This window comes from Saccostrea cucullata, unplaced genomic scaffold, assembly GCF_032062105.1.
Source record: "Saccostrea cucullata isolate Sc308-1 unplaced genomic scaffold, CSIRO_AGI_Scuc_v1 ctg282, whole genome shotgun sequence".
NCBI lineage: Eukaryota > Metazoa > Mollusca > Bivalvia > Ostreida > Ostreidae > Saccostrea > Saccostrea cuccullata.
Genome location: NW_026933043.1, coordinates 120,171 through 144,070, shown reverse-complemented (window position 1 = coordinate 144,070; position 23,900 = coordinate 120,171). Strand labels below are relative to the sequence as shown.

At 34.2% G+C, this 23,900-nt stretch overlaps 2 protein-coding genes across 3 annotated transcripts in view; one reads left to right on the top strand and one right to left on the bottom strand.

The window, feature by feature from the left end:
* Positions 1-603, bottom strand: part of LOC134237068 (uncharacterized) — a 60,178-nt gene extending 59,575 nt beyond the window's left edge. Inside the window, exon 1 of the mRNA XM_062719150.1 lies at positions 418-603. The gene's annotated coding sequence lies outside the window, so the exon portion shown is untranslated. The remainder of the gene's footprint in view (positions 1-417) is intronic.
* Positions 604-3,223: 2,620 nt separating this feature from the next.
* Positions 3,224-23,900, top strand: part of LOC134237083 (uncharacterized) — a 102,450-nt gene continuing 81,773 nt past the window's right edge. For both annotated transcript variants that reach the window (XM_062719170.1, XM_062719169.1), the window contains exons 1-5: positions 3,224-3,403; positions 5,834-5,904; positions 6,234-6,269; positions 10,256-10,315; positions 10,434-10,497. In XM_062719170.1, the coding sequence (XP_062575154.1) occupies positions 3,278-3,403; positions 5,834-5,904; positions 6,234-6,269; positions 10,256-10,315; positions 10,434-10,497 (357 nt within the window). In that variant the 5' untranslated portion in view covers positions 3,224-3,277. The remainder of the gene's footprint in view (positions 3,404-5,833; positions 5,905-6,233; positions 6,270-10,255; positions 10,316-10,433; positions 10,498-23,900) is intronic.

Genomic DNA, 23,900 nt, shown 5'->3' with positions numbered 1-23,900 from the left:
TTGTTTTGATTTGTAATTATTGCTTGTCATTTCACTATTTCAAAGAGATGAAATGTCGCTCAGTAGCTAGAGGCTCTCTGGTAAAGAGTCTGCGCATGAAATATTAAAGGGAATTAGGAACTGCGAAAATCGGGCCATGGTCCTAGGGGTGTTCTCAAAACCACACCAGACAGAATCGAGTCGTTTGATTCTAAAAAGTTTTTATTTATATTTTGAAAAACAGATTAAAGGTGTAAGATTACATTTAATCGGTCTCTTCCACATTGCATAAAAAATGAACTTTAGTGAGGACTGACAGAGTACTTAACGACGAGTTTCTCTGTATTTTTTTTATGATAATTGTTGAATTTAAAAATTAATGACCCCTCGTCGGCGCCATATCTCTGTCTCATAAAAAGTTATATAAAATGTACTCACCAATTTCTTAATACGGGTAATCCCCGGGAAATAGAAAACAAAAGATAAGCACCAAAACAGTGTTTTCAGACGATTAAATGTTTGTATGTCTGTTTGACTCATCACAAAATAACCATCATCGGCCCGATCCAATAGTACAGAGTGGGTTGTTATCAAAGTGCATACAATTTTGCATAGAAGATTAATTTACATTCAAACATTGTGGTCCGTCAAAAACCTATTCACTGGTAATAAATACTGTCAAGGTATGACTCTGCTTTTTCTATGAATGAAAACGAAGAATGATATGTATACGTACAATGTTACATTGTAAGCCTGTGCAGTCAAATCATTTCATTCCTTGTTAATTACATAATATGATAATTTGTATTTATAAAATTAAGGATTTTTGTCAAAACTCTTCAAAATTAAAGAAGTAGGTACTGTGTCATATAAATCTACCCCAGTAGCATTTGTACGTGTAGAGTTACATGTACTTCCTCTTGTGAAATTATGTAGAGGTCACGACAAAGGTCACACAGTGGACCGTCTCAGAATTCCCCTAGTGAGTGACAAGTATAGACGAAAACTGACAAACTATGAACAAGAGAGTAATAATCAAAGTAATGTAGACTCGTAATTCATCTTGTCAATGTAAACAAGGAATTACTGACCACGCGACACAATTCTGCTCTCAGGGGGAAAACATACGCGGGTTCATGTTAGACATTTTGCCGCCATTAGTATAAATTTGTGTTCATGAAATTTCAACATTCATTACTTGCAATAGCAAATGTTACAAAAAGTAATGGGGAAACCGATTTAAATAAAAGTGAAGAATTTAGAACTTTTTTTCTCATCTTTTATTAAGATTAATCATAAGCTACATGTGACGATGAAAATCTCAATATAGTTCAAGCTTAATACAGGGATACGTGTACAATTAATGTCTTTAATATTTCGAGTGTTCGAATATTATTATATAATGTACGTCTTGGTAAGATTTCTATTCTGGGATTAGGCTTTTGTAATGAAGTCGAGAGCATGAGATCTAGATGGCCGTTGTACTCATATCTTGCCTGCACATCATGCATTGTTATGAATATGAAAAACAGATTGATTGCAAAAGAATAAGCGTTGTATGGTGTATGTAAAGAAAATGCTGAGGTGAAATTAAAAAAAAAATATGTGATTGTAGGTGAACAGACTGAAATTCAATAGAATGTGAACTAGCTTTTTTTATCTGTGTAATTTTTACGTAAAGTTGCTTGTTGTGGTATGCATATTTCATCCATGTCATCTTGATGAACAAGACAATTAGCTGTAAAATAGATAAAGAAAAGGCTGTCAATGGTAATGAACGTTTCTATATTCGTTATATGTATATTGTTTGTTGTGCGATTTTGTAAGGGGCTACTACTAGTATTTAAACGAGTAATTAACAAAATATGGATTAAAATTTATATGCAATTAAAGAATAAACTATAAATCTTAATAATGTTAATTTCTCGAGTTGCTGTGTCTCTTCGATGAATTAGTATGCAAGGATGGGAGCGTGGAGTCACGACTTAAAGAAATTAACGTCAGTCGCGATACGGCAGTAAAAACGTTCAACACACGTGTAAAGTAAAAAAAATTGTCATTTACATCTTTAAGTTCTCAATTCATCTTGGTGGTACAGAAATACATGTGCTGACATATTTTTTCAAGGTTGATGCTAGATGCCCGATTTATCACAATAAACATTTGTGCATGAGTCAGTTTCAACACATTGAAAGAGAAAAACAAACAGATCAATGTAGGATTTAAAGGGGAGGGGCCCCTCCCGTCCCCTTTTTATTACCAAAATTATGCAGGCACAATACTAATTTAATAACCTTTTTTAGGGGAAGCGTATGAGATATACTGTATTGGAGAAATTAAATAGCTTTTAAAAAAATCAAAATTAACACTAGCTGCATATACCATACCTAAAAAGCTAGAGAGAGAGAGAGAGAGAGAGAGAGAGAGAGAGAGAGAGGGGGGGGGGGGTCACGTACAGCCATTCTCTTCTTGCAAAGCATAAACGTATGTACATAAATTAATTCGGTGAAGCCATACATTTTCTTCTTTCCCGTTTTATAAATTCATCAACTGTGTATTGCATGTATTGCATAAGTTAATAAATAACTGAATCAGGAAAGGAAAACGGGGATGAAATAAATAAATAGATAAATAGATAAATAAATTATATAAAAAAAAATAATAATAATGAAAGACGGCTTAACTTTAGAATTTAATCAAGTTTATTCCACTTTTGTTGGATTTCTTTTAAAAACAGAGAATGGCCAAGGAATGAAGGATACCTTCCCAGTGTCATTGAAGATTCATTTACATGTGCATGAAAGAATATCATGTAGAAGGGTCGTTGTGTAAGAAGGTTTTCGAATAAAGACATTGAAAAATTTTAAAGCAAGCTGTAGCCCTCGTTTTCTTTATATATTCGCTTATTATTCAAGATATTGGATTATCGCCTTTAAAAAATATATATCCGGAAATATTTTACCTACCAGTTCCGTCTTTCATCATTACATATTATTTGGTGTTTCTTTTACTTCCGGTATGGGAATTCTGATACTTTTTGCAAGTTTTTTTTGCCAATTTATGCTATTTGATTTTGAAACATGTAGATATTCATAATGGCACCCTTCTTAAGATAAAAATTTATGCTTGAAACACTAACGTTTTTCAATGTACTGCTGATTTTGCGTCTAAAACTTCCTTTCTATCCTCGTGTTGTTGTTTTACAACTGACGTAGTTTGCACGTGTGATAAAGATAGTATTTTTTTTTTTCTGCAGCTGTGACAATTTGGTAAGTGGTACTATGTCCACACATCAATCATGGACGTGGTGGACAGTTTATCGCCAGCCCCGGGGACTGACAGTGTCCCCTCCCTAGACTTTGACCTGATCACAGACGGGGACTCGGGAAACATTTGGTGTGAGCAGTGTAAAGTCTATAAAAAGGTAATGTCAGGGTATTTAGAACAATGAAACAAATGCCAGGTCAACATGCTGGTTAAGTAGACAATATACATTTATTGACTGAGTTCGAGGGCAATGTTTGCCCGAAGCCGTTATACTGAAGGCAAACACAGAAACAGTTTGGTCCGAGGGTCCGACAAAACACATTTTGCCCAAGAATACAGTCAATAAATGTTTTGTTTTACCTTTATTCTAATATTTTAAACCTTTATTGGCACATGTGTATCTAATCTCATCGAGATGTCATAGGGAGTAAAATTTTGTTCTTGTGTCCCTTCGACATCTCAGAGCAATCCCATACAACTTGATTAGGAATTTTTTGCCCCGACTTCATCCGCTCGTTTCAATCAATACAGGCTGAAATGAGTTAGCTGCCAGCTTCAACTTTTTTCTTTTGACATCCCTTTCAGTCTCAATTAGTGTTGAATAATCGGGAAAATTTCATAATCGATAATTGGTCAAAATCGGAGAAGCTTAATCGTTTAATCATCGACTTAATTGGTAGTTCAAATTTCAAATACAAAATTCTATTTCTTTACAGCATTTATCATTTATGGAACAAACTAAAAATAAAATGTTATAAAGTTTATTCTAAAGACAACTTTTTTGTTGTATAAATAACAAAGAAACAGAATTTTTTTTTAAATATTTGCTCATAAAACTAAAAATGTTTTTTTATGACATCAGATTTTGCATTCCCTAGTTAATACAAGACCTCGACACAGTTAGAATACGTCCCATATACTTGCAATGTAGCAAATCGGAGCGGATACGCTCTCTGACACGATTTCGAAGAATATAAAAGCTTTGCACTGGAAATAACTTCCAAATAAATCAAAACAATCCTTTTGGAGAGTGCTGATGCATTTTATCCCCAAAAATAATCCATATAAAGACGAAAATCCAATTAATGTTCTCAATGTTTTTCTCTCGCTTCAAACTTACCTGCCATGTTAACATTCGGAACTCTCTAGATTGTCCGCAGTAAATGCACTGAGTACGATTTATTGCCAGTGTTTCTTTTGCTACATTACGAATACACGGAACGAAAATATCATTTTAACAATAGAATGTTCTATCTATGCATTCCCTGGATATGGATAAATTTCTGCTTGATTGTTGTTAACTTCGTCTTCGAAAGCCTTTTTGTTGACCTCCTTTCGTTTTACATGTATTGTTAATGTGTATGTATTATAGTTTCATTCAAATCATACAAGTTTATTCGGGCGAGTTTATTTAGGCGACAATCGATTATGAAAAACGTAATCGATAATCGGAATCGAACTCCCAAAAACGATCGACAATCGATCGTCGGCGACAATCGTTTCATCACTAGTCTCTATCACTATAAAACTTTCTTTTCTTACCTTTAAAAGGTTTTAATCCAACAAAATATAAAGTAACTGTTGATTTTTCATAGAAATATCCAATTCATGTACACCGTGGATACTGAAGAGTTCTGCAATAGTCTGCTTTGAATACTTCATACTACGTCAGTTCATTCCTATAGGAAATAGTAGTAGAACAAATTCTTCAAAGCAGACTATTGCAGAACTAGATGTTCACTGACAAGTAGGTGTTTCTTCTCTCCTCAGATGGGGGTAACAGGAGTTACATTGTTAATTCTAATGTTATAATATAAATCTTATGTACCTCTTTCTTTGTATCATGTAGTTGAAATAGAGTCTAAAAGTATAAATAAGCAATGAGTGATCATAGTGAAACGGAAATGGTTGTTGTAACAGTTTAGTTTCGTATAAACGTTAGACCTACGTTTTTATATAAATTCTTAAACACTAAAAAATATTAATTCTCAGATCATACAAGTAGTATGAAACTGCCTATGTACTGGGGCTGCACTGAGGTAATACATGCTGTGTTACAGGAACTCAGGGGCCCTCTCTGGTGACGGATTGGATAAACATTAGTTTGTTTCTTCTCTTACATACGGTCATAAGACCTGAATAAGGCAGACGGTTGTAGGGGATAAACAGCTAAGTGTTTCACAGTACACCACAGCACGTAAGACCTGAATAAGGCAGTCACTTGGTTGTAGAGAGAGGTGGCATATACCACAATTAGAGGTGGAGGAAGTGCCAAGACGCAGTAGTACTAGTGGAGTGGTAGGACTAGTGAAATTCATTGCGGGAGATACCCGTTGACCACAGTTAGTGGTTGTCCAATCAAGAAGAAACCCCTTATATTTGTACATATTTAATTATAATCGTATTGGTCAACAAAAACCTGAGTTAACAGGTTAACGAACCTAGTGTAACGCCTCGGTGATACAAGACATATCACCAAACACCAAGCTCGGCCGTGTTGCACGTTACAATAGGCATACATCCTGCTGTTCAATCCATTCATTAATAATTTCTATAACATGTAAATAATATTAACCTCTAATTTCAGAATTATGAGAAGCTGCAGGAAGAGCACGCCCGGAGTTACAACACACTGAAAAAGAAGATAATATCCACTGAGTAAGCTCTTATCTAGAGGAACGCACAATAAAAAATAAACATTAGTAATTTTAAATGGTTCATGTATAATAGTAGTACAGTAGGAAGTCACTGGGAAATTGATCTTTGCTTCCCTGTTATGAAGATTTATAAAAAAAAATGCTTAGTAAACTGACCTAATCCTTACTTACATGGTCATTAAAGACAGCAAGTGAAAAAATCATCTGTATTTCATATAACAAAGAAGATAGAAAAGCAAAACATAGATGCAATTTATAATTTCATACATGTGTGAGAATCAAGTTCTGAAATACAGAACATCATCATTATTTATTTTCTTTTAATTTCAGCTTGCTTATCAAGAAGTACAAGACAAAGTGTGAAGATATCCTTTTCAATGATTTTTTTTTATCAATTTTTAGCTCACCTGATCCGAAGGCTCAAGTGAGCTTTTCGGATCAAAATTTGTCTGTTGTCTGTTGTCGTCATTGGCGTCATTGTAAACTTTTCACATTTTCATCTTCTCAAGAACCGCTGGACCAGTTTCAACCAAACTTCCTACAAAGTATCCTTGGGTAAAGGGGATTCAAGTTTGCTCAAATGAAGGGCCATGCCCTCTTCCAAGGGGAGATAATTATAAATTAATGAAAAATTAATGGCATTTTTAAAAAATCTTCTTCTTAAGAACCACTGGGCCAGGAAAGATGAAACTCATGTGGAATCATCCTCAGGTAGTGTAGATTCAAATTTGTTCAAATCATAACCCTTGGGGGTAGGGCAGGGCCACAATGGCAGATCAAAGTTTTACATTGAAATATATAGGAAAATTCTTTAAAAATCTTCTTCACAAGAATAGTAAAGGCATGAATGATCATATTTATATGGAAGCATCCTCAGGTTGTGTAGATTCAGATTTATTGAAATCATGACCCCTGGGTGAAGGATGGGGCCACAATGGCGGATCAAAGTTTTATATAGAAATATAGAAAATTCTTTAAAAATATTATTCCCAAGAATAGCATAGGCAGAAATGATCATATTTTTATGGAAGCATCCTCAGGTAGTGGAGATTCAGGTTTGTTCAAATCATGAACCCAGGGGATAGGGCGGGGCCAAAATGGCCGATCAAAGTTTAACATAGAAATATATAGGAAAATTCTTTAAAAATATTCTTCTCAAGTATAGCAAAGCCATGATTAGTCCTATTCATATGGATGCATTCTCAGGTAGTGTAGATTCAATTTTATTCAAGTCATGACCCCTGGGGGTAGGGCGTGGCCACAGTGTAAGTTCAAATGTAAAGGTCAATAAAGCCAGGTAGTCAAAGAAATATGAAAGCATCCTTAGTTGGAGGAGATTCAATTTTGTTCAAATCATACCCTCTCAGTTTTAAGGATATGTTGGGACCATTATTGGGTTTAAATTTTTCAATAATAAACTGATTTCTGCTTTTTTCCTAGCCATATAGCTCAGTTGAGCGATGTGGCCGTGGGCCTCTTGTTAAAAACCAAAATGACAAAAGAAAAACAACAGAAAAAAAGAAACATGCCAAAAGTAATGATAAATTTAAATAAGGGAAAAGGTTCATTTTAACATGAAAAAGAAATGAAAAGATTCTGATTTAGCATTTTGTTTGATGGAAAGAAATGGAAATTTAATAATTGTCAGTTTTAATAGGTGTTATTTCTTTTCTTATCTTAGAGGTATAGGGAGATAATTGTATATGGGTCTATAATATATAATTATAGACATACAGTTACAAGACACTGCAGTAGTGATTACCATTCAGAAGCAAGCACTACAAGTCATTGATACAAGTCAATCAACCATACCAATATCCAATTCTATCAACAGTAATCATATTTGATACATTCTTTCAACCAGTCATTAATACCTATGTTTTAAATCAGAGAATTACAGACCCTGAGACGTGCTACTACCCCACACGCTCGCTGCACGAACGGTACACGAACGCTACACGGTTTGCACGAAACGCTGCACGGTTTACACGAAACGCTACACGGTTTGCACGAAACGCTACACGGTTTACACGAAACGCTTTGCACGAAAGGCTGCACGGTTTACACGAAAGGCTGCACGAAACGCTTTGAACACGTTTCTCACACGCTTTGTACACGATTCTCGCACGTTTTGGCCTCGGTTTGGATTTTTACACTCGGAATATCTCGGGCATTATTACGGTTTTATCATTAATTTAATGGAAATCTTCACAAAGTCACATTTAGCACCTGTTTAAATTAAATATCAGTTAACTAGTATTTCTTAAACCGATGGAATATTTAATACTCTGACAGTTGTAATTAATAAGTAAATAATTGTCATTTCGTATTTATTTATTTATTTATTCATTTATTAAACTGTTTAAAAACGAAATGCCGATATTATGGATGACTGTTTAATAAAATACAATTTTTAATTATATTAGTCATTCATTTCAATGTAATATTTTGACGTGTATAATTTAATAAATTAAACACAAATTCGATTTCTTACGGCAGGAATATGAACTCATTGATTTTAAATAATATTGATTATATTGTGTTTGATTTCCGTAGGCAGATAATTTTTCTAGATTTTGATTTAGTAATAAAATTTGCCTATATACTCTACTGACGATTATTGATACATTTTTTAATGATTTAACCGGTAAAGGGGGGAGGGGTTAAATGTGATGTCTTAATCTATTTTTATTCTCTTTCTCTTTTTACATGAAGCTTATCAAATAACATCAGAATACCCATCATACTGTAAAATCAATCATTTCAAAACCTGACTAAACGTATGTATATGTGTACACTAATTAATAGTCGCGGCATTTGACTATACATTGTACATACAATGTAGATCGATCTTTACACCGGCATTCAGGTATATTACAAGAGAACTGAAATATCTTAGATGAAATAAAAAGTACGTGATTTATAAAACAAATAATTTACAATTATTCATGATTTACTCCTAAGCTTTTCTTACATGATATTCATGAAAAGACTACCAAATTAGTTCTGTTAATTTTACTGTTTACGGCTAGAAATTTGGATTTACAAGTAAAAGATGAAATCCGCTGATTTATAAGTTGTACCAATTAAATGTTTATAGAACCATTTTATTTCAAAAACAATAAAAATCCAGTCGTAATTTTCAGGTGTCATTAAGCCGTGAACTCGTATAACAAAACAGGTTTTCAGTTGCCATGCACTTGGAGCCCGTGATCGCTGTTGTAAATGACCTTGATCTTGATCACAGTTGAAAGGCGGAAAGAAGATTCCAATACATTTTTAAGGGGTGTATCTGTGCACATATTTAATAAAGCATTTAAAAAAGAATAGAAAATTAAGCATTTATTTAAACTAACATTAGATTGAAAGTTACATGTACAACAAAAAATGAAAGACTGTACTAGTAATTTAATTTAACCCCCCCCCCCCCCCCCCTGTTTCTAAACATGTGGTCGTCAGTGCATGTGAATTAAAATTATAAAATCCATTTATTGGACAATGATGAGCAACAGGTTTCATGTATTAAAATGTATTAAATGACACATCGTTTTAAAACTTTCTTTCACGTACTTTAAATGTAAAGACAAAAGTCCTGATATATTTTTGCTTTAAATTAAAAAAAAAATTTACCGATATCTTTATTTGAGAAAAAAATATTTCAGAAGCCATAATCGCGTTGAAAGTATATTGATTTCAATGCCCTTAAAATTTTTGTACATAGTTGATTAATTTGAACACATTTTCTATAGAAGGAAAAGATAACAAACAAATATAAATTATACATTACCGTGTAATTTCATTTTGTTGTTTCTTTTTTTTTTACTCCTAAAATATCACAAGCATAATTAATTCAATAACAAAATACTTATACAATTTAACACCCTGACCCATCGATAGCCATATCTAAAATGAAATGACTTCCGAATGAATCCTACACGAATCTTGCACGAAAGTCACACGTTTCTCACACGGTTCTTACACGAAAGTCGCACGTTTCTCACACGCTTTTCGCACGCTCGCTACACGGTTTGCACGAAACGCTTTGGAGCTTACACGAAACGCTGCACGGTTTACACGAAACGCTACACGGTTTGCACGAAACGCTGCACGGTTTACACGAAACGCTACACGGTTTGCACGAAACGGAAAGCGCACGAAAGTCACACGCTTTTTGGGGGTAGTAGTACGTCTCAGGGTCTGTACATAACAGCTTTATTTCATATGTTTAACTATGGACAATTAAGTTCTCTGTAAATTTGTACACAAAGATATTATTAATTTAAAGAACATTATATTTGACAATTTTGAGGAACAATTCTCCCTGGTGGGGAGGTATCCTTGACTCTCACACAGTATGACCAGCAGACCAGGAAGTTAGAGGATGCCATCAAAAGACAGGAACAATTACAGAGGTGGGTTAAGAGTGGGTATACCCTTATACCAGGGAGGGGAAGTGTATCTCAGACTTGAAAATGTGTAAAGAATACATTCATTTAACATGTATAATAGAATGCTTTGAATTTCCTGCAGGGAGACAGACACACTACAAGCCCAGCTGTCCTCAGCACTTCATCAGATAGAACCAATCAAACAGGTGAGCTATATCTACAAACTAAACCCTCACAGACACATTACAAGCCCAGTTGTCCTCAGCACTTTACCAGATAGAACCGATCAAACAGGTGAGCTATATCGACAAACTAAACTCTCACAACATTAATTCCAATGTACATATCAAAGGGCAGATAACTGTTCTTATATTAGCATATAATCTTGTTTGAAGAAATCTTCTTTCCCCTCCCTCAGCATGTTCAGACTAAAGCAACATTCATTAGACAAACATATTCATTACTGAAATCCAAATTCTTTGTGCCAATTTTAAACATGTAAATGTACTGTAGGTGTACTTAAAATTCATACAGTCGCACCTGCTGTTACGGCCACCCTTAATCAGCGGCCACTCCTCATAAGCGGCCAGTTTCAATCCCGCATGTTCATTTTTTCACTATATTTTAACTCATTTAAACAGCCACCTGTCTAACGCGGCCAGTGGCCAGTGTCTTTAGGTCCCATGCGCTAAACATGCCTGTTTTCAGCGGCCATTTTGTCTGTTTTGTCACATTACCTCCGTCTGGCACGTGACCTCGTATCCTCATACGGTTTGTTCCCGTCTGTAAGCCAAACATGAACAGCTGATAATGATTATAATGACCAATAATTGCAGGTTTAATTTGAATTCTGACAGGATTTAATGATTAAATTAATATGATTAAATGATTTATTGTTAACAAATGTTTTTGGTGTTCTTTTTATATACAAAACAAAAAAAGAAATGCATATTCAGAATAATATGAAAATCTAAGTTTTAAGGTCATACGCAACGTAGTTTGAGCTTTTTCGGGTTCTCCCCTTGAGTTGAAGAGTTCCACTAAATGAAGGACCTGTGTTCAGTATTTTTAATGTCTGTAAATGGATTTGTTCACCTCTTCTAAAACAATTTTTGAAGAAAAAAATCTGAAATTTATGTTCTAAAATTTTTGTACATTTTTATTTGAATAATGCAAAAATTTTCAAAATTCGATATCTTTTAAAAACCTCTGGTAAGGCATGCTGATTTTTTGTTTATGAACATGAAATTATATCATAAGTTTAAATTTGGCATATCTTGGAAATCTATCAGTAGGTAAGGTACGTTGCATATGTCCTTAAGTTTAAACCTTATTTTATTTAAGTGATTTTAGAGTGTGTTGTGATAAAAATCAAACATGTCCTATGTTGCAAATAGAAAAGTCAAGTTGATGCCATTTTCATCGCCCCCAAATTCAAGGGGCATAACAATATGTACTGTGTGACGTCTCAATACTAGCGAGTTTCCAATGTACGGATATCGTGGAGGAATACCATCTCTTTTCAGTCTCTTGCGAACAATTTATGCTTTTTTATGCTGATTTTTTCATCTAGCAATTGTAGCAGCAAGTTATGAATCGTTTCAGGGGGGGGGGGGGGGGGGGTCTGACGGTCCTGCCTGGTTGTGGTTACCTGGGGATGGCCAGATAATGGTCTTCAGACGTTAGTTTAATGGTTGCAAAGCCCACTGATTTATTCCAAATATAGTTGCAACTTCCTGTTGCGTAGCTCCGTTTACTATCATCGTTAGCCTGGTTGTGTTCATCTTTGATTCGGCATGGCATTGCAGCATCAACACTACAATCAAATCTTAAATATGGGTTTAATAGGAGTGTTGATAGTTTCTCCAAATCCAAAATATCAACGAAAATAGACATCCGATTTAGAAGACATCAAGAAAAACACTACTTTCATAAAATTGTTTAATCAAGGGAGATAATTCAACATTTGGGTTTTAAAACCCCATGTTGTCCTTTAAGTAGGTCACAGGTATCCAATGATATAAAAAATAGTTGTTCCAGGTACATTTTAAAAATTTCTTTGATGAGTAAAACAATATGCGTTTCTTTTTTTGTTGAGTATATATATACGAATGTAAGTTGTTGAATATGTTCATGATATAAACTCAATACATTAATTACAATTTCACCAGAGGTTATCAAGGCAAGTGGCCAGTCTCGCATTTAACCTTTTATGTTATATAAATAAATACATATCTATAGAAAAACTAATTAAAAAGCTTTACACAGCATCAAGGAAATGCTGAGTTGTTAGAACATTTCATGATTTTGTGTGATGTAAATTTTATGGCTGTAAAAAATTAAATTAAATTAAAATTACCAACACAAAAAAAACAATAACAGATTTCTTTCAGAAATTCATGTAAAATGAAATATAAGAAAAGGGATTTCATGTGACTTAAAACTTCCCAAGTTTTTTAAACTTGTTGAAATTGTGGATTTGGATACATGTGAGAATAAATATACAACTGTTGTCCCAATTTTTTATTAATTGGTTTGAAACCTGGAATAAGTGGCCAGTCCACCTGTCTTATGTGGCCAATTTGTCATTCTCCCACAAGTGGCCTCTTAAAACAGGTTTGACTGTATTTTAGCAGCTTTGGCACAGACGAGGATGTGCTAACTCATGAATACTGAGCACTAAGAAATAATTTATATAGAATATATGACACAACATGTGTAGCGCTAATTCATGATTACTCCAACAACTCCATATCCAATGATTGCACCAAATTATGTACACATACTGTGTAATTTATATGAATTATATGTCGAGCATTGTATATAGAGTAAAGCAAGGAAATTGCTATAAATTAAGTTAAATCCAATGTTTTTCATCAGCTTTGGTTTTGTATTCTGTTTCATGTCCCTCTTCAAAATTTTAACTCATATGTAGATGCCATCACTGGCTCATGGAATGCTGCGTATTTTAATGAATGTTGGTACATAGGACCAATGAGCAAGGAGGGATCTTTTTTGTGCCAGCACCTACACATACTGTGACACAGGATGGTGGTTTATACAGTCTCATATGAGGGACTGGTCTCCTCTTCCCCACAGGGATTCAATCCCGCAACGTAAGGATTGACTTACTACGTGACTAGGGCAGATGCTCTAAGCACTGTTCCATCACCAGCTTTGGTAGTGTAGTGTGTAAAGCATTCGAATACAAATTTAAGGATACTGGGTTTAACTCCAAGAAGCCTTACATTATGTTCTTAGTATGAAAAATATTTTTATACCCCTGCAAACGAAGTTTAGGGGGGTATATTGGAATCAGCTTGTCTGTCTGTCCGGCTGTCCATCTGTCTGTAGACAAGATTTTGTCCAGACCATTTCTCAGAAACTACGAGGGTCATTCAAAAAGTTCGTAGACTTTTGTCCTAACTTTTTTATTTAACGTCATATTATATCCAAATTTGGTACAAATATTTTAACAACAGATTAAAATAATTTGAGTAAAAAATTTGGAATGTATCTTAATATTTATTAAAATTACCAAGGATTTAGAACAGCAAAAATCAGGTCACGGAGCACCTTCAAAATTGAGTAAATTTCTAATTTTCACTTTATAGTATTTACAGCCATACCTCTAATAAATGGAGCAGAAACGAAATAGAATTTACATGCTTAAATAAAGCATTGCTGTATTAATTAAAATGAAATCAGATCATGTAATATGTCGCTCCAATTAAAAAATATCAGTTTCTAAATACATATAGACTTGATTGAAAAAAGCAAAAAACCATGACATTGGAGGACGTCACGGAGCAGCAAGTAGCAATAAAATTGTACTTTACATTCGGGAAACTTCCTCTACAAGCTTAAAAAAATCCGTATAAACAAGGATCTGTATGAAAAATAATCTTTGTATTTGTATTAAATGGAAAATACAATTTTTGAGTGGTAGCGAGTTTGAATCGGACTATGGATTGTCTGCAAAGAAACTGGTTAAAGTTAAAAAATATTGTCGAAAGAGTTAGGAACATCACTGAACTTGATGTGTGCTTCACTGTTGCAGAATTAATAGAGTTACATGGTGAATTGAAGAATTTGAAAACAATGACATTCTTTTTCAAGCTATATTTGTACAATTGTTCACAAACTAGGTCTTAAGTGTTATGGATATGTTTTTTTGAATGGAGAAAACTCTACAAACCGTGTTTGAAATTAAGAAAATTAGTATAATTTTGACAATCTTTCTCAACATTGTCTTTGACGTTACAATGTTGTGAACCCTGCTCTGTGGTAACAAAACATGTTGGATTAAATTTTGGCTAACATGAGTTCTATTTAATCAAATGGAATTAAACTTCACACTTTGACAAAATAAATGTTTATGTTTACAAAAATATGTTGATCTATAATCTTGTAATTATTATATGACGATGAGAAGCATTGTCTACATATTTTTTGAATGACCCTTGTATTTGATGGATTTGTTTGAAAATTTGTACACTTATTCACCATATGAAGGTGTGCACCTGGTATTTTCATCATGATTGGATGATTTTTCTGCATTTTACAGGCATTTTTTTCTTTTTATGCGCCTGGATCGATAGATCCCGGGCGTATATTGTTTTTGTCCTGTCTGTTTGTCTGTTGTCAACTTTAACCTTGGCCATAACTTTTGAAGAATAAGAGATAGAGACTTCATATTTGGTATGCATACTCCACTAATGAAGTCCTTTCAAGTGACCTCAAGGTCAATGACCTTGTGACCTTGACTGTGACATATATGCTAAAAATAGATTTTTCCACTGTTTGTCATAACTTTTTAACCATAGGAGATAGGGACTTAATATTTGGTATGCATACTCCACTAATAAAGTCCTTTCAGTTGACAACAAGGTCAATGAAATTGTGACCTTGACTGTGACCTATATGCTAAAAATAGCTTTTTACACTTTTTGCCATAACTTTTGAACCATAGGAGATAGGAACTTCATATTTGGGATGCTTACTCCACTGATTAAGTTCTTTCAAATGACACCATGGTCAATGACCTTGTGACCTTGACTGTGACCTATATGTTAAAAATAGCTTTTTACACTTTTGGCCATAACTTTTGAACCATAGGAGTTAGGGACTTCATATTTGGGATGCATACTCCACTGATTAAGTTCTTTCAAATGACACCACGGTCAATGACCTTGTGACCTTGACTGTGACCAATATGCTAAAAATAGATTTTTTTAACTTTGTTGCTGCCGGGCGCATAGTGTTTCACAAACACGTCTTGTTTATTCTGTTGTTTTATAGCTCATAACTAGAAAACTATTACACTTACAATCATCAAACTTCGCCAATTTATGCATCTTGGGTAGAAGGTGTGTCATGACCTATTTCAAGGTCACTGACCTTTAATTAAAGTGAAATTTAAAAAAAAAACAACTGTGTTTTACTATTGAATTGCACAATCCCAAAAAAACATGTTAAATTAAGAAAATATATTTTTTTAACTAACTCTACAGCAATCTTTACAAATGTTCTTTTATTTTATAAGAGAAAATCTACCTCTCCCAAGGGTAAAATTATCAAGCACTGGTCAAGGAGAATTTTGATAACAGAAAATTGCATGTCAAATTACAGAGAAATTAATTAGTTTAGAGTAAGGAGCTAATTGATCTCTGATCAATCAGTTGTTATCTGTCTCTTGGGAACTGGGCTAAGGAATCAGCCTTAAATAGTTTTAGTGACTAGCCTAACTTTATATTTAATGAATTTGAGGAAAAGCAACTTCAAACGAGGGCAAACTGACCATGGTTCGGACAGACAAAAAAATTGACCTAGGTTCGGACAACTTTATCGTTATTTTTTTCAGTTGAATAAATCTGTTTTCAGAATAACACGGAAATACATCAATCTCGGCGATCGGATTTTTTATTTAGTCAAGACCCTTTGTTTATCACGTGACTCGATACTTGGTGGCGGCGCTACGATTTTAGGGCATGTGTTATTAGTTTTACGTTAGCAGTTTAAAGGAAAAGTAAACAAACATTTGCAAGTAAAATCAAATGAATGAGGCTCAACTTTATTAAACCAGTATGAATTAATTCTAATGCGTTTCTAAGTGATAAATCCTTCCTATTGGTAAAAAAATTGTATAAGTTATTTTCTATATTTGTTGTGAAATCTTCGTCGAAGTTTAAAAATTAAATGTACCTAGGTTCGTACACCAGATGACCATGATTCGTACATTGTGCAAACCAAAGTTCAAGCTACTTAAATTGCCTTTAATTAAAAAAAAATCAGAGTGTGAATAAATTACGTGATTGATATTCAAAGCATAATATAATATTGTTTTTAAAAAATCATACTTCATGTAACTATAAAAAAAAAATGTATATATTTTAAATGATCATACATGTACTATACAGTATAGTATTTTCAATCGATCAAAATGAGAATGGGCTACTATTGTATGAGAATGGGCTACTATTGTTTCTAGCGTTTAAAACAAATTCCTATATAGCACAAAGAACTTTTGATAGGTTTAGAAATGAACAAGTGCCGGCAATTAACATCTTTAATTACCATAGAAGTAGAACATTTAGCGAGGATTTAATTTTGGCATTATTAGCGAGGGTGCTGACATCGCTAAACTTGAATATCGCTAAAAATTGATGTAATTGTAGATTTCTTAAACAATGAAATAATAATCCCTAGTTTAGAACAAAAAATGGAAAACGTCATAATTAAGGATGTATATCGTCTCGGTATAGATGTACTACATGTATTTGGGTGCTAGATAACTAGTGTATCATTTGTTCAAATCATGAACGCAATAATCAGAAAGACATGTATTAATGCTATTGAAGTTTATGAAGATCGTGCACTGACATGCAGGGAAAAGATTCTATCTCCGCTGTGTGCATTCGTCATTTCTTTAATTAGAACGAAAATTAACTGAGGGTCAACCTGCAAAAGATGGAAGAAAGTTGAAGAAAACATCCCTAGCAAAAATAAATTGCATTTCAATTCGAACAACTTGTCGACAGCCCAGAAGTATAATAATTTAAAACGAGTTGCTTGTATAAAAAAACAGAAATAAAAGATATTTTTTATTTCTTTTATTATGGACACAAAAATCAAAAGGGATAAAAGTTATCCTTACAATAATCAGCTCTTAAGGGTGTGTCAGCGTGTCATTAAACAAAATACTTGGACCTCGTGTGTATATTCGAGGAGGGGGGGGGGGGGGGTAAACACTTTGTAACACACTCTTGACTACCTTGTTATGGGACATGGTATAGACATAAACCTATTCAAATCCCTCTTAGTACAGTTAGCAAGAGACGATGCCAAGCCCAAGCTTTCCATTGAAGACGAAAAGATTGAAGCTTACACGAACTTGCAAACAAAGGAATTAGATGCAAAACTATATTTGCTTTGTTGGAATATGTGGTGGTATTAGAAACAAATGGTGATTTCGAGTGAAACATGACCTTCCAAATATGCATTGAGAGAGCAAGAACTAGCGAAATCAATTACATTTAAATAAAATTATTTTTTTTTTAATTCCACAAATTCAATCTTGTTTTTTTGGAGGAAACCTTCGACATATTTGAGGTTACAGTCGAAGAAAATGGGAAGGGTGATCAAGCATTAGAAATGGATTTTTTAATATTAATTTTTCAGTGTGTTTTCCTTGCAAATTACAGACGAACTCAAATGATTGTCAGTTGCTTAGCAGCAGATCTGTAGCGTTACGGTTTTATATATTTGTCTTTGACCATAACGCTACAGATCCTGTAATGCAAAAAGGGTGCAATTTACGGTGCAATATTTTTGCGCGCTTCTGGGGAGAATTTCTCTACTTTCAAGCATTGGTCAATCAACTACCTTTCACTCCCTAATTCTAGACACATTCTGTAGCCAATATTTATATTTTAGCCACCTTTCAACCTATTGTAGTTGTCTCTACAGGCAATAAAGTCGCTAGAAGTAAATTTTCAGCAATCTAACGAATAATTTTAATGAAGCAAGTTTATCACTTGTATAGATGAGAATAAAGGGTTGGGAGGTGTATAAAAGATACATATTGGCTACAGAATGTGTCTAGAATTAGGGAATGAAAGGTAGTTGATTGGCCAATGCTTGAAAGTAGAGAAATTCTCCCCAAAAGCGCGCAAAAAATATTGTGCCGTAAATCGCACCTTTTTTGCATTACAGGATCTGTAGCGTTATGGTCAAAGCCAAATATATAAAACCATAAAGCTACAGATCTGCAGCTATCAGTTGCTTGAAGCTCTCGCAGCACGTAGTTATCAGATACAATGTATCAGAGTTGATACCGCTGACTTAACGGTGATGATTTCTTACTGAAATTTCCGCCCAAAATTATGGTGAAATATTGCCGCCTCGGCGTTAAACAATATAAATCAATCAATCAATCTTACTGAAATTGAAACTGCGACATAAGCCCAAATATGACGAAACTTTTGTCACCATATGTCATTTGATACTTATAAAGACAAACTAGAATACAAAAAAGAGGAAAGAGAGATAAAAAAAGGGGCTAGTTTAAAATAAAATTAAAAAACCAACAGATTTTTATTAGGAATGGGAAAGATATTGGAGGTTTCATAATTATCATATCATGCGACTCTATATGTAGTATTTGAAAGAAATCAGACACGTACTATCGATTTTGAAGGGTTTGGGAGGAAAATCAGACAAAATAAATTAACAACTTATCTGATAAAACTTTGAAATGAAAATAAAATTTAAAAAATGAAGCAAACCAACGACCCAAAAGAAAATGGTCCGAACTCGAAAGGGGGTCACACTTTCTTTCACTTTAAAATTTTATCAAAGGCGGAGATGTATTACCAAAACACTACAATGTAACAATGTTACAACAAAAGAAGGGGACAGACTTTCAATGAATATCTGTAATTTTTAATTTCAAAAGTAAAATGTTATGTTTTAGAGGGGGGGGGCTCTAGATCGCTTTTACGAGCCTGTAAATATTGCATATCTGTTATCTAAAAAAAACAACAACATTTGTTTACTGCATATTTTCATGTCCGAACCTTGGTCATATATGTTCGAACCATGGTAAAAATCGCTTGATGAATTTAACTTCTAGTATGAAGAGGGATATTTAGTGTTTTGGTGATATACTGACAATTGATAAAACCCGAAAGGTTCCAAAACACTTTCCAGTTGATATTAATAGTCTAGACCACTGTCACTCGGAACAACAGCTTATTGCTTGTAAGCAAAACAAGAACCGCCCGAACCATGGTCAGTTTGCCCTAATTTGATATTATATAATAAACTATTTTGAAATTATATAATAAACTTAATTGATATTGTATGATATAATTAAAACTAATTAAAACTAATACATGATATCAAATCCAAATAAATCAAGTATTTTAGATAAAAAATAAATGTTGGTAGATAGTCCCTACAAATCTAAGAATCATGCAGCAACCTTATTCAAAATAATGCATCAAGATTACAAAAAAAAAAAATAAAATAAAAAAAAAAATAAATAAAAAAAAATTCAGAATAAGTCTTTGTAACAAATTTTTACAAAATCTTTGTTTTCAGATTGAATCTCAGAATGACACATGCAATTATGCATTTTGATTGCACTACAAAGTAGAAAGTTAAGATCCATTCATCCCTTGATAGTAATTAGTGAACATGCATCCAGTCAAATATTAATTAATGAGTTCTATGTAGGGAAGCTAGCTGTCTCAGTCATCTGTAAGAGCATATCTTTGATCAAGCCTTTGGGAATTTATAGACAGAAGTGCTGGTCAGTTTAACAGCATTTGTCATTTGATGGCCAGTCTCCTATTTCCAAAATCAATTTGGTATAGATCAAGTTTTTAAGACTAATTAGTTAAATTGATCTATTTAATTTTTTTTTTTTTTTAAATATCAACTGACCAATTTCATATTGAAAGATATGTGCATATTTGTATATTGCATTTGTCAAGCTATAATGCAACCAGTTGATGATTATTTGTTATAATTAATGCTTAAACCACAAGAGATGTTTAAACCATTATTACATGTATAAGGAATGGAAAAATTATGGAAATCCTTTTAAAAGTTGAAAGGATTCTTTTGCACTCTTAAGTGTTTATAATAATTGAATGGACAATATTTAACGGGAGATCATACTGAGGCGGTGCACTTTATTATTTTTAAAATGAATCTTATATAAATTAATATAGATTAATTTGATTCTGTATAATATTTTTTCAACAATCAATTTTCAGAGTATCATGAAAAATAGTTGCAATTTATTTTTTCAATAAAATAAAAAAAAACTGTTACAATGAATTAGTATTGAATCAGATGTTTTATTTGGTTGCACCTTAGTTTCATTAATTAACAAAAAATATAATGAGCAATTATATTTTCACTCAAATTGTCTAAGAAATTAGTGAACACCTCTTAATAGATCCATAAATATTTGTGAAGTTTATTTGGAAAATTTATTTTATGATTACAGTAGTCAGTAAATCAAAACATCAATCAACCAACACTTCAACAAACTGAAATTTAACCTTAAAACAATAAATGCAATTAATTATTCTGGTTAGGCCATAATAAAAATATTCCTAGATTCTCATCCCTGCCTGCCCCGATTTTATATCCCCGCCTCGATCGTCATCTAGCGATCGGTCAGGTTTACGCGACCGCACGTGTCAGTGGATGCATCCGCAATAGAAAATAGCAACAGCTGTAAACCAATTTCTTTTTAAACGTACGTTCACAATGAATAATAGCTTGAATATAAAATGAAATCAAATGTATCTTCAATTAATACTACCACAAAACAACGATATTATGTTTAATTTTTACGCAAGTAAAGCGTTATGGTTGTTACGGATGAATTTCTACTGAGAGGGTGCGTCGAATGACATGAATCACATTTTGGGACCGATTACTGTAATACAAACAATCTTTAGTTAAATACGGTAAAATAATTACAAAATAAACACGAATACAAGACTATAAAGATTGAATTGCTTAATCTTAGCTTTACTTTTACGACCTTCAATCCAATTTTAGCCGAACAACCTACGATATTGACCAGTAATGCCAGTATTACTGTATTTATCCATTTCCTCCATTTGTTTACCACGCCTTATCGTAAGTTGATCGTACTTGTAACATTAGAGTCATGGTTGTAGTTAAGATGCAATCACTATCGACAGAACAACACTCTGACAATGGCAATTAATTAAAATAATTATGAAACCCTTCATATGTCTTCGATTGACGGAAAAGAAATTGGATATGGAAGATGGACATTTCTGACGATGTCTGGTCAATTCGAACCCTGACTCATTCGGACCAGGACACAAGGCTATAAGGCCCTATACTATATTTGTGTTAAGACTATTTTTTTTAAATTTTATTATTATGTTACTGGAGTCACTCGACCTATTTGCAGATCTTTTGAAATTGTTTTTCTGGTTCGAGGCCATTGAAGCCTTTCAGGCTTTTGATTTAAAGCTGACCTCGACGAAGTCGAGATGAGCTTATGCTAAACCCCCGGCGTTAGAGTCGGCGTCCCAGGTTAAAGTTTTAGGAGCAAGTCCATTCCCAAGTAACTATAAGCCCTATCTGATCCAAACTTGCATGGATGATGCATCTAGGTATGTACACTACCAGACTTGCTTCGGATGCTGGGTCTGACCTACATTTTTTAGATGAGTGACCAGGTTAAAGTTTTTGGAGCAGGTTCAAGTTTTTGGAGCAGGTCCATTCCCAAGGAATTATAAGCCCTTCCCAGACCAAACTTGCATGGATGATGCATCTAGGAATGTACACTACCAGACTTGCTTCGGATGCTTGATCTGACCTACATTTTCCAGAAGAGTGACCAGGTCATTTTGGACCAAACTTGCATGGATGATGCATCTAGGGATGGACACTACCAGACTTGCTTGGGATGCTGGATCTGACCTACATTTTCATTCCCAAGTAACTATAAGCCCTACCTGAAGCAAACTTGCATGGATGATGTATCTAGGGATGTACACTACCAGACTAGTTTCAGATGCTGGATCTGACCTACATTTTCATTCCCAAGTAACTATCAGCCCAACCTGAACCAAACTTGCTTGGATGATACATATCTAGTGATGGACACTACCAGACTTGCTTCGGATGCTGGATCTGACCTACATTATCATTCCCAAGTAACTATAAGCCCTACCTGAACCAAACTTGCATGGATGATGAATCTAGGGATGGACACTACCAGACTTGCTTCGGATGCTGGATCTGACCTACATTTTCATTTCCAAGTAACTATAAGCCCTACCTGAACCAAACTTGCATGGACGATGCATCTAGGGATGGACACTACCAGACTTGCTTCGGATGCTGGATCTGACCTACATTTTCATTCCCAAGTAACTATAAGCCCTACCTGAACCAAACTTGCATGAATGATGCATCTAGGAATGGACATTACCAGACTTGCTTCGGATGCTGGATCTGACCTACATTTTCATTCCCAAGTTACTATAAGCCGTATCTAATCCAAACTTGCATGGATGATGTATCTAGGGATGGACACTACCAGACTTGCTTCGGATGCTGGATCTGACCTACATTTTCATTCCCAAGTAACTATAAGCCCTACCTGAAGCAAACTTGCATGGATGATGCATCTTAGGATGGACATTACCAGACTTGCTTCGGATGCTGGATCTGACCTACATTTTCATTCCCAAGTAACTATCAGCCCTACCTGAAGCAAACTTGCTTGGATGATGTATCTAGGGATGGACACTACCAGACTTGCTTCGGATGCTGGATCTGACCTACATTCTCATTCCCAAGTTACTATGAGCCCTATTTGGACCAAACTTGCATGGATGATGTATCTAGGGATGGACACTACCAGACTAATGCTTCGGATGCTGGATCTGACCTACATTTTTCATTCCCAAGTAACTGTAAGCCCTAGCTAAACCAAACTTGCATGGATGATGCATCTTAGGATGGACACTACCAGGCTTGCTTCGGATGCTGGATCTGACCTACATTTTCATTCCCAAGTAACTATAAGCCCTAACTAAACCAAACTTGCATGGATGATGCATCTTAGGATGGACACTATCAGACTTGCTTGGGATGCTGGATCTGACCTATATTTTCCAAACAAGAGATCAGGTTAAAGTTTTGGGAACAGATCAATCCGAATGAACTTGAAGTCTTTAATATCTGCAGTTTTAACAGTTATGAATATTTGTTTACACAATACATGTTTTTCACATAGAAATGTGTATATGCCATGTAGAGGGTTAAGCACAACTTGCAAGAATTTTGTTGTTGGGATGAAATATTAATATTAAGAAAATATGATGTAGGATTTGCATTACTTAAACTGATAACATTCGTCGAGGTGAGCTTCGTAATCTTTGATTACCTATGTTTATTTTTGTTTTTCTTCGTCTTAATTCTGATCGGGATCGGTCTTCATCTACCATTCTACTTTCGTTTTAAATTCCGCAAAAGTTGACATGATTTTGACAGCTGAAAAGATGGTAATAGCGAGCGCAGCGAGCGTCGCGAAGCGACG